The sequence below is a fragment of the Macrotis lagotis genome, chromosome 1 (genome assembly GCF_037893015.1).
Source record: "Macrotis lagotis isolate mMagLag1 chromosome 1, bilby.v1.9.chrom.fasta, whole genome shotgun sequence".
NCBI lineage: Eukaryota > Metazoa > Chordata > Mammalia > Peramelemorphia > Peramelidae > Macrotis > Macrotis lagotis.
The window spans coordinates 238,301,175-238,314,463 of NC_133658.1; the positions used below are offsets into that span (position 1 = coordinate 238,301,175).

Here is a 13,289-nt window from a genome sequence, read left to right on the forward strand (position 1 = left end):
GATCTAAAAGAAAAGATGGAATTTTAAAAGAAACAGGATGAATTTCAGTGCATATCATCCTAGTTGTCCTGGATGTTACTGGAATTTTAATGATGATACTTCCAACAAGCTTACAGAACATGTCCTTACATCTCAATACTTTAATTCCCTTATAAAAAGCAATCATTTTATCTATGTAGAATAGATAATAGTCTATATATTAGCATAATAGTCGAGAGGAAATTAAATATAAAATATGAATGAATAATAAGAGGATAATAAACATGACCCAGAACTGTTTCCATCTGACATCCTTTGAAAGAGATGGGAAGAATGAAATGATAATAATAGCAGCTCAATAGACTTTACTGGAACTGACTCATTATGGACAGAACATAAATTTCTAAGAGTTTGAGAATATTTTTAATAGACGTTGCTATAGGAGATTCTCAGAGTCTCTAGACTCCATGGAATGAAAAGATTTCAAACCATAGAGATCTAGTGGAAGAAATTGAAGCCATGAGAAAATAGGATGAAGTACAAACCATCCTCATCATCCTTTCTGCTATGTAGTAAAGTCCTGAAGTTGCTTTCATTAAATTTAAAGATGTATCTGTATCTCAATGCATTCATTTAATTACAAAAAGTAGTTATTTTATCTGGAACACAGAACAGCAAACATAAAGTAATTACAGCATGAGAAGGACTTATGCTTAGGCTATTTCTGTCTGACCTCCATCAAAAAAATAGGAGAGGAAATTATCAATAACAGCACATAACTTGCAAAGTGCTTTGTATTTTCTAAGGTAACTACTTCCAGTATAATTTAATGAGGCTGGTAGGGGTATATGTTATCATTTGTATCTGATCACTGTGTATGATCATCTGTATCTGATTTTATTTTTATCTGACAAGTGATAAGATAAACTCAGAGTTCAAATAATTTATTTGAAGTCATAAAGTCCCAGTTCAGTGCTATTTTTCTCAACATCTAGCTGTATAGACCTAGTATATAGACCATTGATCTTTTTTATTTTTTATTTTATTTTATTTTTTAATTCTCATTTTGTACAAATGGTTTTTTTATATTAATAAAATATTCTTGTTTAAGAGTAAACAAAATACCCCCCCCCCATGAATATAGACTTGCTTGGGCGATACAGTAAAGGGGAGAGAAAAAAATTAAAATTAAAAAAAATAATAGTAATAATTGTAAGTATGGCCAGGTGGCGCAATGGACGAAGCACCAGCCCTGGGGCCACGAGCACCTGAGCCCACATCCAGCCCCGTAGACCCAACAATCACCCAGCTGTGTGATATTCTAGCCACCCGATCCCCACTGCCCTGCAAAAACCAAAAAGAAGGGGGAAAAAAAGACCCAAAATAAAGTAAAATAGCAATAATAGTAGGGGTGTCTGGGTGGCAGACAGAGCATTGGCCCTTGAGCCAGGAGTACCCGGGTCCAAATCTGGCCTCAGACACCCAAAGATCACCCTGTTATGTGGCCCCAGGCAGGCCACCCGGCCCCATTTGCCCTGCACCCTCCCCATAATAATAATAATAATAATAATAATAATAATAATAATAATAATAATAATAAAAATGTGCTTGAGTCTTTGTTCCAACACCAACAACTCTGTTGTGGGTGGATCACATTCTTTATGGTAAATCCATTGCAAAAGTTACTTCCATATTTTTCCAACGTTGCCATTGCTGATCGCAACTCCCTCCTTTCTTATTTCTCCACTACCATGTACTATATTTTCTCTCTCCTTTCACTCTGACTCTGCTGTAGGGTCGCTGAGTGGGGCAGCAGACAGATCCCTGGTCCTGGGGCCAAGAAGCCCTGAGCCCCCCTACCACCCCTTAGACCCAGAATCCACCTGGCCCTATGTAGACCATTGATCTTGAGTCAGGAAGAACTGAGTTCAAATCTGATCTCAGACATCTAGTTATGTGATCCAGGGCAAGTCACCTAACCACTATTTGTGGCAATTTTCTCATTAGTGAAAAAGGGATGGTAATAGAACTTAATTCACAAGTTATTGTGATAATTAAATAAGTTATTCATAAAGGTTCCAAGTAGCTAGCACAGAGTAGGCATTATATAAATACTTATTTCCATCAGCCTGGTTCGTCTCAGTGACCATGATCTAGGCCACCCCAAGCCCTCGATAGCAATCTTCTGATCCAGAAACTAGGAGATCAAAAGTCAATGATACAAACAGCTTGTACACAATGGAATTTGCTTTTAAAGTCTTTGAGCACAGTTCACTTTGGTTACTTACCTTACATAGGGAAGGAGGACACTAGCAACCAGATCCTAGATCCACCCTCCCTACTCAGTTTTTCTCATGCTCAATTCCAAAACCCAAGCACTATACTTGTCTTGGAATGTTAGGATGCATTCATGACCTACACTGACTTGTCAGTGTGACTAATAGCAACTTGGACTCAAGTCAGATTCCATCACACAACTTGAAGGCACCCTTACCACCACAATCATTAGCTCTCCTTGTATGTTTCCTCAATCACTGCTGCCTGGACAGGCCCAGGACACCATACCTGCCTAAACTTGCTTCTTGAATTCCTTTCAATTCTACATTTATTAAACAAGATGTTTAGGTATAATTAGGTATAAAACATTCCCCTAGGTTCTGAAGAAATAAAAACAAATATTCAATAGTTCCTGTCTTCCAAGGAGTTTAAATTCTATGGCCTGTTTCCACAGAAATGTAAATAGAAAAATACAAAATGTATACAAAGTTCATTGCAAGGGGTAGAGGAGGAGGAAGACTGGAGGGATCTGGAAAGGCTCCAAGCAGGAGGTAGATATTGGGCTAAACTTTGAAAAAGAAAACTTCTAGAGACTCTGTGGGGGTAGAGGTTAGGGAAAAGTAAGACCTAAGTAGCCCCCTATAAATTAGAATGTCATGTTCATGGAATGGCTACCAGGCTGATATAACTGAAATAGAGAATGCAGAAAGGGGCAAGCTCCTGGAGAAGATAGGAGGGGATGGAACTAATCCTAGACAGGTTGCCCTTGGCAAGAAGAAACACCTCTTTATTGGAGATAGGAGGAAAGACAAAATGATATCATTAAATAGCCCCTAGAACTACAGGTTTCTGTGTCCTCTTGCAAGCTCAAAGAGCTATTTCTTCCTTTTCTCCTCTCTGCCTCTTGCCCCCCACAACAGTTCTTAACACTTGAGGAGTAGAATACAGAGAAGGTAAAAAAAAACTTTGTGATCTTGGGAAGGTCATTTTACCTCTATGAATCTCAGTTTACTGAATTGTTAAAATGATGGTGAATGAAGAAGAAGATTAGATGCTCTCTTCTGATTTACAATTTTCAGAAAGTCTATATTCAAAGTCTGTTATGTTGAATGCTTCAGTCTGTGGTGCTTATTTTACTCTCTCTGTGCACAGAACACATGTTCCCCAAATAACACATATAACAAAGTGGCATAAGGCAGCTAAACATATAGCCTGCATACAAAAGAAACCAGGGCTCACATATGATGTTTGTTCTCCATTTCTGGAAGCACATGAATTGGATTTGAGTGAGGGGGATGCTGTGCTAAATCACCAGCCTCACTTTCTCCTCCAGAGCCTTCTGGGTCCAGTAACCAGATATTAATCAGGACAACTGGAGATGGCCTTGGGTATGAGGTAATCAGGGTTAAGTGACTTGCCCAAGATCACACAACTAATAAGTATCAAGAGTCTGAGACTGGACTTGAACTCCTGTCCTCCTTATTCCAGGTAAGCTAGGTGGTGCAGTGGATAGAACACCAGCCCTAGACCCATAGATATTGTAATAATAAACACACACCAACAGTATATATGAAAATAATACCAATCCACATATGCATATAAACATGTGAATGTGTGTATTTATATATATATATATATATGTATGTGTTTATATATTTGTATATGTGTGTAACAAATAAATGTGTGCAATAAATAAAGCAAGGAAGAAAATGTAGTTCCTCCCTTTTTGGTTCTTCATACAAATACAGAACATCTGATTAAATATTGAATGCTCTTATGGGCTAAGGACTACATTAGAATACAGTGTTATCCCTTGATCAATCTTCAGAAGTTATCTCCAATTCCACCAAGGGAAAAACAGAGGGCCCTAGAGACTAGAACAGTAATGAGAGGTGGCACCATACTCATTTAAACTTTAAAACACCCAGTTGTTAGACCAGTTCATGTGTCTTGGCTAAGGGAAGATCATGTTGGCTCAGAAAATTAAGCATATTCTCTAAAGTCCTATATCTCACTGACTCAGAGAGAATTTACACTGACTCTGTCAAATGCATGACATATTCTAAAGTACAGTTGAGGAAAGGTGAAGCATAGCCCCCTTGTATGCAAAGTTTTTTATAGGGAATCAATTACAAAATAAACAGACTCCACTTTCAAGGAATTTATTGTATTCTAGTAGGGAAATGAAAGACTTCCAAGTTGGCAGAGTGAAAGGTTGTCCAAACTCGATCCTGCCCACTTATACCTCAAAAATAGTAAGGAAAGAACCAAATGAAGAAAACTGGCTACAATAAAAAGAAAAGGAAAAAGAAGAAATTGTGGAAGGTAATCCCCATGGGAAAATTAAAAGGAAAAAAACCCACAGTAAAATCTGAATTATTGGGATTGTGCTCCACTTATCTCAGGTTCCTCATATGAAGCAATATAACTATTGTTCCAGTGAAAGCTTGAAATTAACTTAAAATCTGTGTGTGTGTGTGTGTGTGCACAAGCCCAACTTCATTGAATGTCCTAGATCATAATTAACATCTTCCTAATAACCACTCTCATTGGGGGCTCTGCTAGGAGTGCCTTAGCCTAATCTATCCAGAACCACACCTTCTGCATATTTCCCACCTAACTGGTTCTACTTTAATGTTGTCTTCCCCTATTATAATATTAACCTCTTGAGGGTAGGGATTGTCTTACTTGACTATATTTGTATTCCCAGAATTGATTATAGTGTCTGGCACATTGTGATTAGCTTTCATTTCTACATTAATTGCGGGAAACTGAGGAAAGTAGTTTATATCTTACAAGAGAAACTGCTAGGGAAGATGAGGAAAAGAAGTTATAATAATAGAATCTGAGGACTGTTGGTTTACAGATGTAATCTTACTGAGAACAAGGGGAATCTTTCATATAGTGAGAAAAGGGGATGCATAGACACCAGAAAACAAGGGACCATAGAATTAGGTTAGGTGAATTAGTGAAGGAAGTGGTACCAGTAGTCAGATTCACACATCTGTGTTATCCTTTCAAAGCCTGACTACCAGATTGTGGGGAAGGGGAGGTTTGATAAGGAATTTAAACCCACGTGGGGAGAGAATTGGGTACTTCAAATAGACCTTTGACCTTGGCAATACCCAGCCACTTGGAGATAAGGGAGGGACTAGTGTTTCTAAACAGGAGATGAAAGGCCCTGGATGTTTTAATAAAAAGGATCTCCTTTGGTCCACTTTGGTTCTGAGTTCTTGGTAAGGTGCTTGTTTCTTACACACATAATAGTCCCTTAATGGGGCGGCTAGGTGGCGTAGTGGGGAGCGGCTAGGTGGCATAGTGGATAAAGCACCGGCCTTGGAGTCAGGAGTACCTGGGTTCAAATCCGGTCTCAGACATTTAATAATTACCTAGCTGTGTGGCCTTGGGCAAGCCACTTCACCCCATTTGCCTCGCAAAAAAAAAAAAAAAAACAACCTAAAAAAATAGTCCCTTAATAAACACTTTAGCTATCTAAATAAATAAACAAATAAATAAAAAACAAAAATCTTAACAAAGGACTTAGACATAGCGACTAAATAATTTAATTCTAAGTAATGAATAGATTCAAGAATAAATCTTATCTACAATAAATAATTATGTTAAAGAAAAATTGTAATGATACTATCCAAAATTTAAGGGATACAGTCAAAATGTTCCTTAGAGGAATACTTATATTCCCAAATACTTAAATTAAAAAAAAGCAAGAAATGATTTATGAACTAAGTAAGAAGTTAAGAGGAAGTCTTTAATGAATAAATAACTTTCATAGGAATGAAAATAAATAACTTTCAATATAAGCACAAAAGTAGAAATCCAAAAAGTTCAAAGAGGCAAATCTATTTGAAAAACAAATTTGCAAAGAGCAGTTGGAGTCTACTCTTTTCAGATGAGAAAAGTAGCCTAAGTGGTTTTTAGAAAACACCAGCATTATAGACAAACCATTCACTAATATGAGAAAAACAAAGAAAGGAAGAGAGATGGACAAAGACAGAGAGGTAGAGAGAGCTGGAAAGAGGCCAAGATAAAGATAGTAACAGAGCAAATCCCTAAACTCTAGTAAGAGGAATGAGTTTTGTAAACATATAACTTTGAAACAGAATAGAATGCAACTGGTGCCATAAGAATTTTTTAAAAAGTGCTTTAAGAGAGGAGCAGTTAGGTAATACAAAGGATAGAGCACTGACCATGGAGTCAGGAGGACCTGAGTTCAAATTTTATCTCAGACAGGATACTTAGCTGTATGACCTTGGGCAAGTCACTTAACCCCATTGCCTTGCCCCCTCAACAAACAAAAAAGGTGCTTTAAGAATTCAGAAGAGGGGTGGCTAGGTGACCCAGTGGATAGAGCAGCGTCCCTGGAGTCAGGAGTACCTGAGTTCAAATCCGGCCTCAGACACTTAATAATTACCTAGCTGGGTGGCCTTGGGCAAGCCACTTAACCCCATTTCCTTGCAAAAACCTAAAAAGAAAATTTAGAAAAAAGAATTCAGAAGAAAATTTCTTCTGGCTTAAATGGGGAAGAAGAATAGAATGCTCTATTAATGAATTAGCATTTAAAGCAAACCTTAATGCATGAGCCATAGAAAGAACTGGGTTTAGGCTTTCCAGTCTGCCTTGGAGGTTTCAGCTCTTAGAGCTTTTTGAAAGTATTAGGAGCTCTCACCCAGACCTTTTCCTTAGGTCCTCCTTTGTTTTCACAGTCCTTCATCCCTTCACTTCCTTCCCTTCTCAACTTTGACTGCTGCAGTGCCCACTTACTTTGACAAATTTTGTTGGGGTTTTTTGTCTCCGTTCTGTTTCTGGATTACCACAAATGAGAAATCTTGTAATCATACAGTGACCTATCCTTGAACTTGTCCCCTTCTTGTCACCACAAGATTAACTCAGTTTTCAGTGGAACTTTCAGCTACCTTTCCAATCAATCACACACCAGACAACTCAGCCAACTGTTTAATGGTTGCCAAGACAATCAGAGATTATACAACTCTAAAATAACAAAGCATTATAGTATACCATTTATTCGTCAATATTTAAAGAATATTTTGGTGGTGAGGTCTTCCTTCACTCAGAGACTCCAACTACTCTTTGCAATAGTAGATATGTTGGGGGGAGTTACTATAACAAAACAAAAAATATCTCTCTCTGCTGCCAATTTACAGGTGAAAAGCCTCTTCAATGAAAGTTAATTTGGTATTCAAATGACAGATATGAGGTCTATCTATGTCTCCTTCTTAAATCTTTTACAGGTCATCAGGAGTCATCAGATTTGGGGCTCTGCTCAAATAAGCTTATTTAGAATCTGAGAGGGGCCAGGGTGACAACCATACCAAGTTAAAGCATTGGAGAACATGGCAGAAGATTATCTCATTTGTCTCTCACAAATTATCTTTGTTTTTCAGATGAGGAAACTGAACTTTAAAGAGGTTAAGTGACTTGCACAAAGTCATGACTAAGAATTAGGCTTCTGATTTTGGTGCCTTTTGTACCTGTTACAAATTATTGTTAGATCTCATCATTTTATGACATCACAGTCTAGATGTATAGACATTACCTATATCATATGATGAAGTTACAGAAACCAATTACATTATCACATTTTAAAAAAATTATAGGCTATCCACAGGATCAGTCAGATCTTGGACCTTACCAAGCTCTATTACTTCCAAGATGTTAACTGCAATTCCCTTCCCTGGTTACAATCTTCTGTCCTCCCACTTCTCCCCATTCCTTGTCAGAGTCAAAACTAGAACACTTTGTAAAACAAGCAGGCAAGGAGCATGAAGGATATACTCCATTGTTGTGAGTGGGGTGAGACAATACCATGAGTCTGCTGGGGGAGGCTGCCAGGAGGTCATGACAGGTTGCTAACCCTAGACCTTCAACTGTTAGTTTCATATTTTAACAAATGATTCTTACTAAGTTCTATAGTTTCTCTGCTGTTGAAATCAGTGCCCTCACTTCAGACAAATCTCATCTTAGTTATAGCTCTGCTCCTCCTTAACTTGCTCTTTATCCTTACTGTGATTTCTAGTCCCTCAATTCTTTTCTCTTTTCTTAGTCAATAACTCCTATTTTGACTTCACTATTCTTCCTTCAGTTTTCATCTGATCTCAGCTACTTCATCAATGCCTCTCCTCTACCCTTGAGCCATTTGCTCCCTTGTCCTCCCACCATTCTCATCTCTAAATGACCCTCATCCACTGTCTTTTCAACTCTTATTTCCAAGCTATTAGATGCTGCTAGGAAAAAATCACATACTGATGGAATTTACTCCATACTCAGACTGTGTGATCTTAACTAGGAACTTATTGCTCTTAGTGATTACACCCCCAAGAGCAATTGTTCCATATTATTTGCCCTTTCCTCAAGACCCCATCTCCATTCCAAGGAGGTGATCTAACTTCCTGTTACTAAGAAGAATGTTAACATTCAGGCATCCGTGGTGGGGATCTGCATCCCCTCCCCTATGACTCCAAATCTCCCTCTGATCACCTAACTTCATCCATTCACTCTCAGAAAATGAAAGGGCCAAGATTAACTCTTTTACTTGTATGATTCCTGTTACCTTTCCATCTCTTTCTCTCCCTATTGGTTCCTTCCTTTCTACCTACAAATATACTCAGGTTTTAACTTTCAAAAAAAAGGAAAGGAAATGAAATGACAGAAAAGGAGAAGAGGAGAAGAAGAAGAAAGGAAAGAAAAGGAGGGGAGGAGAAAGGACAGGAAGGAGGAAGAGAGGAGGGGAAGAAAATCTTTCCTTTGCCACTCCCTTAAACTATCACTTTCCTTTATTGCTTAACTTAAAGAACCAGTTGTCTACATGCTCTGCCTTTCCTTCCTCACCAATACATGCCAGATAACAGGGTTTACTTTATTATTTATCTCATAGAATTTAAACATCTTAAGAACAGGGACTGTCTTGTTTCTGTAGTTAAACCCCCATACTTAGCACCATGTCTAGCATAGAGTAGATGATTAAATAATGTTTGCTGATTAGAAACTGAAAATGGAAGACTCTATTTTAGATTAAGTTGCAATCTCATGGACATTTAAAGGCTGTCAATTCCCCAGCTTTTTAGCCCTTTCATAGGATTTTTGAGCTGAAAGGGATTGTGTAGGAGGCAACTAGGTGCTGCAGAAGACAGAACACTGGACCTGGAATCAGGAAGACTTGAGTTCAAAAACAACTTCAAACATTCACTTACTGTCATCTCCAGTAGTCCTAATTCATATCTGGCTACTGGCCCAAGTGGCTCTGGAGGAGAAAGTGAGACTGGTGACTTAGCACAGCATCCCCTCACTCAAATCCAATTCATTTGCATGCCATGGCATGCATCTAGTCATAGTCTTCTTCAAGAATGAAGGACAAGCAACATCATGTGTGACCTTTGACAAATCATTTAACTTCCATTTGCCTCAGTTTCCTCATCTATACAAATGAGGATAATAACAGCATCTACCTCTCAGAGTTATTGTGAGGACCAAATGAGATAAATTTGTAAATCAGCACAGTGCCTGGCACAGGGAAGGAACTATAGAAATGTTAGTTATTGATAGTATTTTATAGAGATTTAAGACCCAGAGAGACAAGGTCTCTTGTCTATGGTGTCACAGTTAGAAAGTATGTTGAAAAGCCTAGGTTCAAATCTGGCTTGCCCCAGATTCAGAATTCTTTCTGCTGTCCTTTAGATTTCCCCTTTTATGTATCAAGCTCAAGCCCCCAGCTTATAAAAGAATTCTCTGAGACCCTAATGAGAAGGCTAAGAGATGGTAGAAATGACTTTGACTTTACTGTCTCCCAACTTGACAGGTTGATGGAGAGAGGGTAGAACAAAGGTAAAAGGGAAACAACTCAGAAAAAGTTCCCGATCCTCTATTTGTCCCAAATAGCTGTGAAGAGGCAATCAAGAGATCCAAAATGAGCAGAGAGAAAAGGAAATGAAATAAGAATAAGAAAGCACAAGGAAAAGGAAGAGAAGGAGGAGAAAGAGACAGCAGAAGAACAGATCAAATCCTGTTCCCAGAAAATTCTTTATGGCAGCAATATTTCCAAGGTCCACACATTTCAATCTCTATTTGACATGACAAAAGTCCAGTACAAAGAGAGAGGATGAACTTGATGATTGTACTATCCTGGAATCTGGTCTGCACATACTTTGAGATGAGAGATAAAAGCCAGTGCATTACTCCCCTAGCTACCCCCATCCCCACCCTACCTCCATGCCTCTCACCCACTTACACTTGTTACATCCAATGTCAAGTCTCATTTTGGAGGTTCACCTGGTCATTAAGAGGTAGATTTGTTTTCTGATTTCTAAACAGTTTCATCTTGCCCAAGTATTTTTTTTATTCTTCAAAGAACATTTTACATTACCAAACTCCATACTCAACCAAGATGGAGTAAGTAACAGAGGAGTAAGCAGAACCCTTGTAGTCAGGAATCCCAACAAAGTATGAGCTTAAAGCAAGTAGGCACCTTACCTTTTACCAGAAGCAGCCCCAGGAGAAAAAGGCTTGGCTGCAGGCTCATCTTGGTATTCTTGTGAAACATCAAGGCTGTTGCCTTTGCAGCTCCCGCCTGGCCAATGGATGAAATGTTGTTACTCTTCTCTCTGTTTCCCAGATAGATGAACTGTTACTCTTCCTCCCCTTTTATATTTTGCTGTGGGTTGATAATGAACATGCTATAAATTATACAGCACCTTTGATAGAGGGCAGTGGCAGGCTGTAAAGAGATAAATATTAACATTGCTGTAGCAGCAGATCCCTTGGTTAGGAGAGAATGGACAGGTTTGCTGTACCCAGTGTATAGGTCTCATATATGACCTCTAGGAGTGGAGTGGAGTGCAGAATACCTCTCACCCTTTCACATTCTCCACACACACAAAGACATATACACACACACACAAACACATACACACACTCACACACACATGTGAGTGCACAAACATAGACATATACACACATTCACAGGGTGCCTCGTCATTGTTAGCTGGACTTGCCTAGTGCTGTCACATGCCCTCCCACATGTATGGTCAGTACAGCTTCCATCCTCAGCTAGAGGGGCCACCAAGCTCTAGGAGGAAGTGTGGACAGCAGATTTCATTCATTTGATGGTTTCAATGGGAGAGGCAGGGTAAGGGGTGGGGGGGAAGAAGGGCAGAGTATGCCAAAATAAAATTTGACAAATCAGCTTTTTCTAATACTAGAATTCTCTGCCTTGGCTTTATCAGAAAGGTTCAATAGATGAGATGACCAATGCTGCTTTCTATACTCTGCTCTTAGCAGGCACTTAATAAGGGCAAATCATATTCAATAAAACTTTATTAGATGCCACCACTATGAAGGTACTAGAAGTCAAATCATTCTCAGCCTCAAGGAATTCACATTCACTCTTGGGGATGGGGAATGGAATGGGTGTCTATTCAAGTACAATATAAGTAAATGCACGTGGTCAAACAAGACAAATTCAGAGACAGCTAGGTGGTGCAGTGGATAGAGCACTAGCCCTGGAGTCAGGAGGACCTGAGTTCAAATCTGGCCTCAGACTTTTAATAATTACCTAATTGTGTGACCTTGGGCAAATCACTTAACCCCACTGCTTGATGATGAATAAAAATAATAAAATGGAAAATCAAGAAAGACATCTTAGAGAAGGTAGCACCTGAATTGAATTGACTTCTGGAACTCAAAATAATATAAATGGGATGAACATACCTTGTAGTGATAAAATTTGAAAGTCAATCACAAATGTTAAAGAGCAGTGAACCTGTCCAAGTAGTAATGATAAATCAAATTAATAGTACCAATTCATGCCAACAAACTTAGAGCACAACTAACAAAAAGATAGAATAACAGGAAGAATCAAAGGACATAGATTAGACTGGAAATTTCTAGAAGATATTGTTGACCTGGAATAGTATTGACTATATAGTAGGTGCTTAATAAATGCTTATTGATTGAATGGATAGTTGGTTGATTGACTAGTTGAAATCCCAGCACTGCTACTTACAAGTTGGGTGATTATAGACAAGTCACTTCATTCTTCAGGCCTTGACTTCCTCTCTGCAAAATAAAAAGGAGTTGGACCAAATATTTCTCTAAGGTTCCATGCACCTCCCCATCCAAGGATACATGATCCTCTTAAGTGTCTACTGTATGTAAAGCAGTCTTGCTAGGTGCTGGTGATGGAGTCCTGCCAAACTTGGGGACCTACTCAACATGAGCCTAAGAAAAGCTACTTCAAGTGCTTGCTGTAGACCCCTACACTTTGATTAGAGAGAAGGGACAATCTGGAAAGGCTTTTGAAGAGGAAGTGACTTAGTTATAAAGACAACAAGACCAAATAAGTGACTTTAGTGACCTAATAGTAAATAGAGTAATTAGGTTACCTAGAGCAACCATATTTTCGGAACTGATCTGCCTTTATTTTAACTCATGAAATACAATATTTGGGAGTTTTATGTTGTTGTTGTTGTGGTGGTGGTTGTTTGTCCTTTGTTCTCAGAGGACCAATGATATCTTGACTTCCCAAAGAATTGGATTTAACTGAGGCAGAGTTGCATGAAATCATCAGTCTCGCTCTTTCAGAGTCATCAAAGTCCATTGGCAAGACAAAAATCAATATGACTGGCAACAACTTGGGATATAATGGCTTGGTGATATGTGGCAAATGTTGACATTATCCAGAGAGAAAGGAATAAACAGAAAATAATCCATTTCCTGACTAAGGATTTGAATCTGATTCATCCATTAGAGAAATATGGGGATTAAGGCAAGAAAAAGAAGATACTGAATTTACATGAGCAGTCTCCTCTCTGTCTCTCTTTGAATCCTTACTCATTGAAGTCTAGTGGCAAAACAAGAGTCAAAGCAACTGGCAATGACCCAGGATGCAATGAATGACCTTGGCCTTTCTAAATTAAAGTCTTTCCAAGGTCTCTTTGTTTGTCTGAGGCAATGCCCATTCAGGACCAAAGGCTAAGTAAGAGTTGAGACAAAAGATGCTCTAA

General features: G+C 38.6%; 1 protein-coding gene across 4 annotated transcripts in view; it reads right to left on the reverse strand.

The window, feature by feature from the left end:
- The window catches only part of PLB1 (phospholipase B1), a 224,008-nt gene that overhangs the window by 198,272 nt on the left and 12,447 nt on the right, over nt 1–13,289 (reverse strand). For 2 of the 4 annotated variants that reach the window (XM_074209801.1, XM_074209798.1), the window contains exons 2-3: nt 12,290–12,342; nt 10,759–10,939 (exon numbers count right to left, since the gene is read on the reverse strand). In XM_074209801.1, the coding sequence (XP_074065902.1) occupies nt 10,759–10,828 (70 nt within the window). In that variant the 5' untranslated portion in view covers nt 10,829–10,939; nt 12,290–12,342. Of the gene's footprint in view, nt 1–10,758; nt 11,378–12,289; nt 12,486–13,289 lie in introns of those variants that run through there. The other 2 variants (XM_074209799.1, XM_074209800.1) reach the window with 2 other exon arrangements.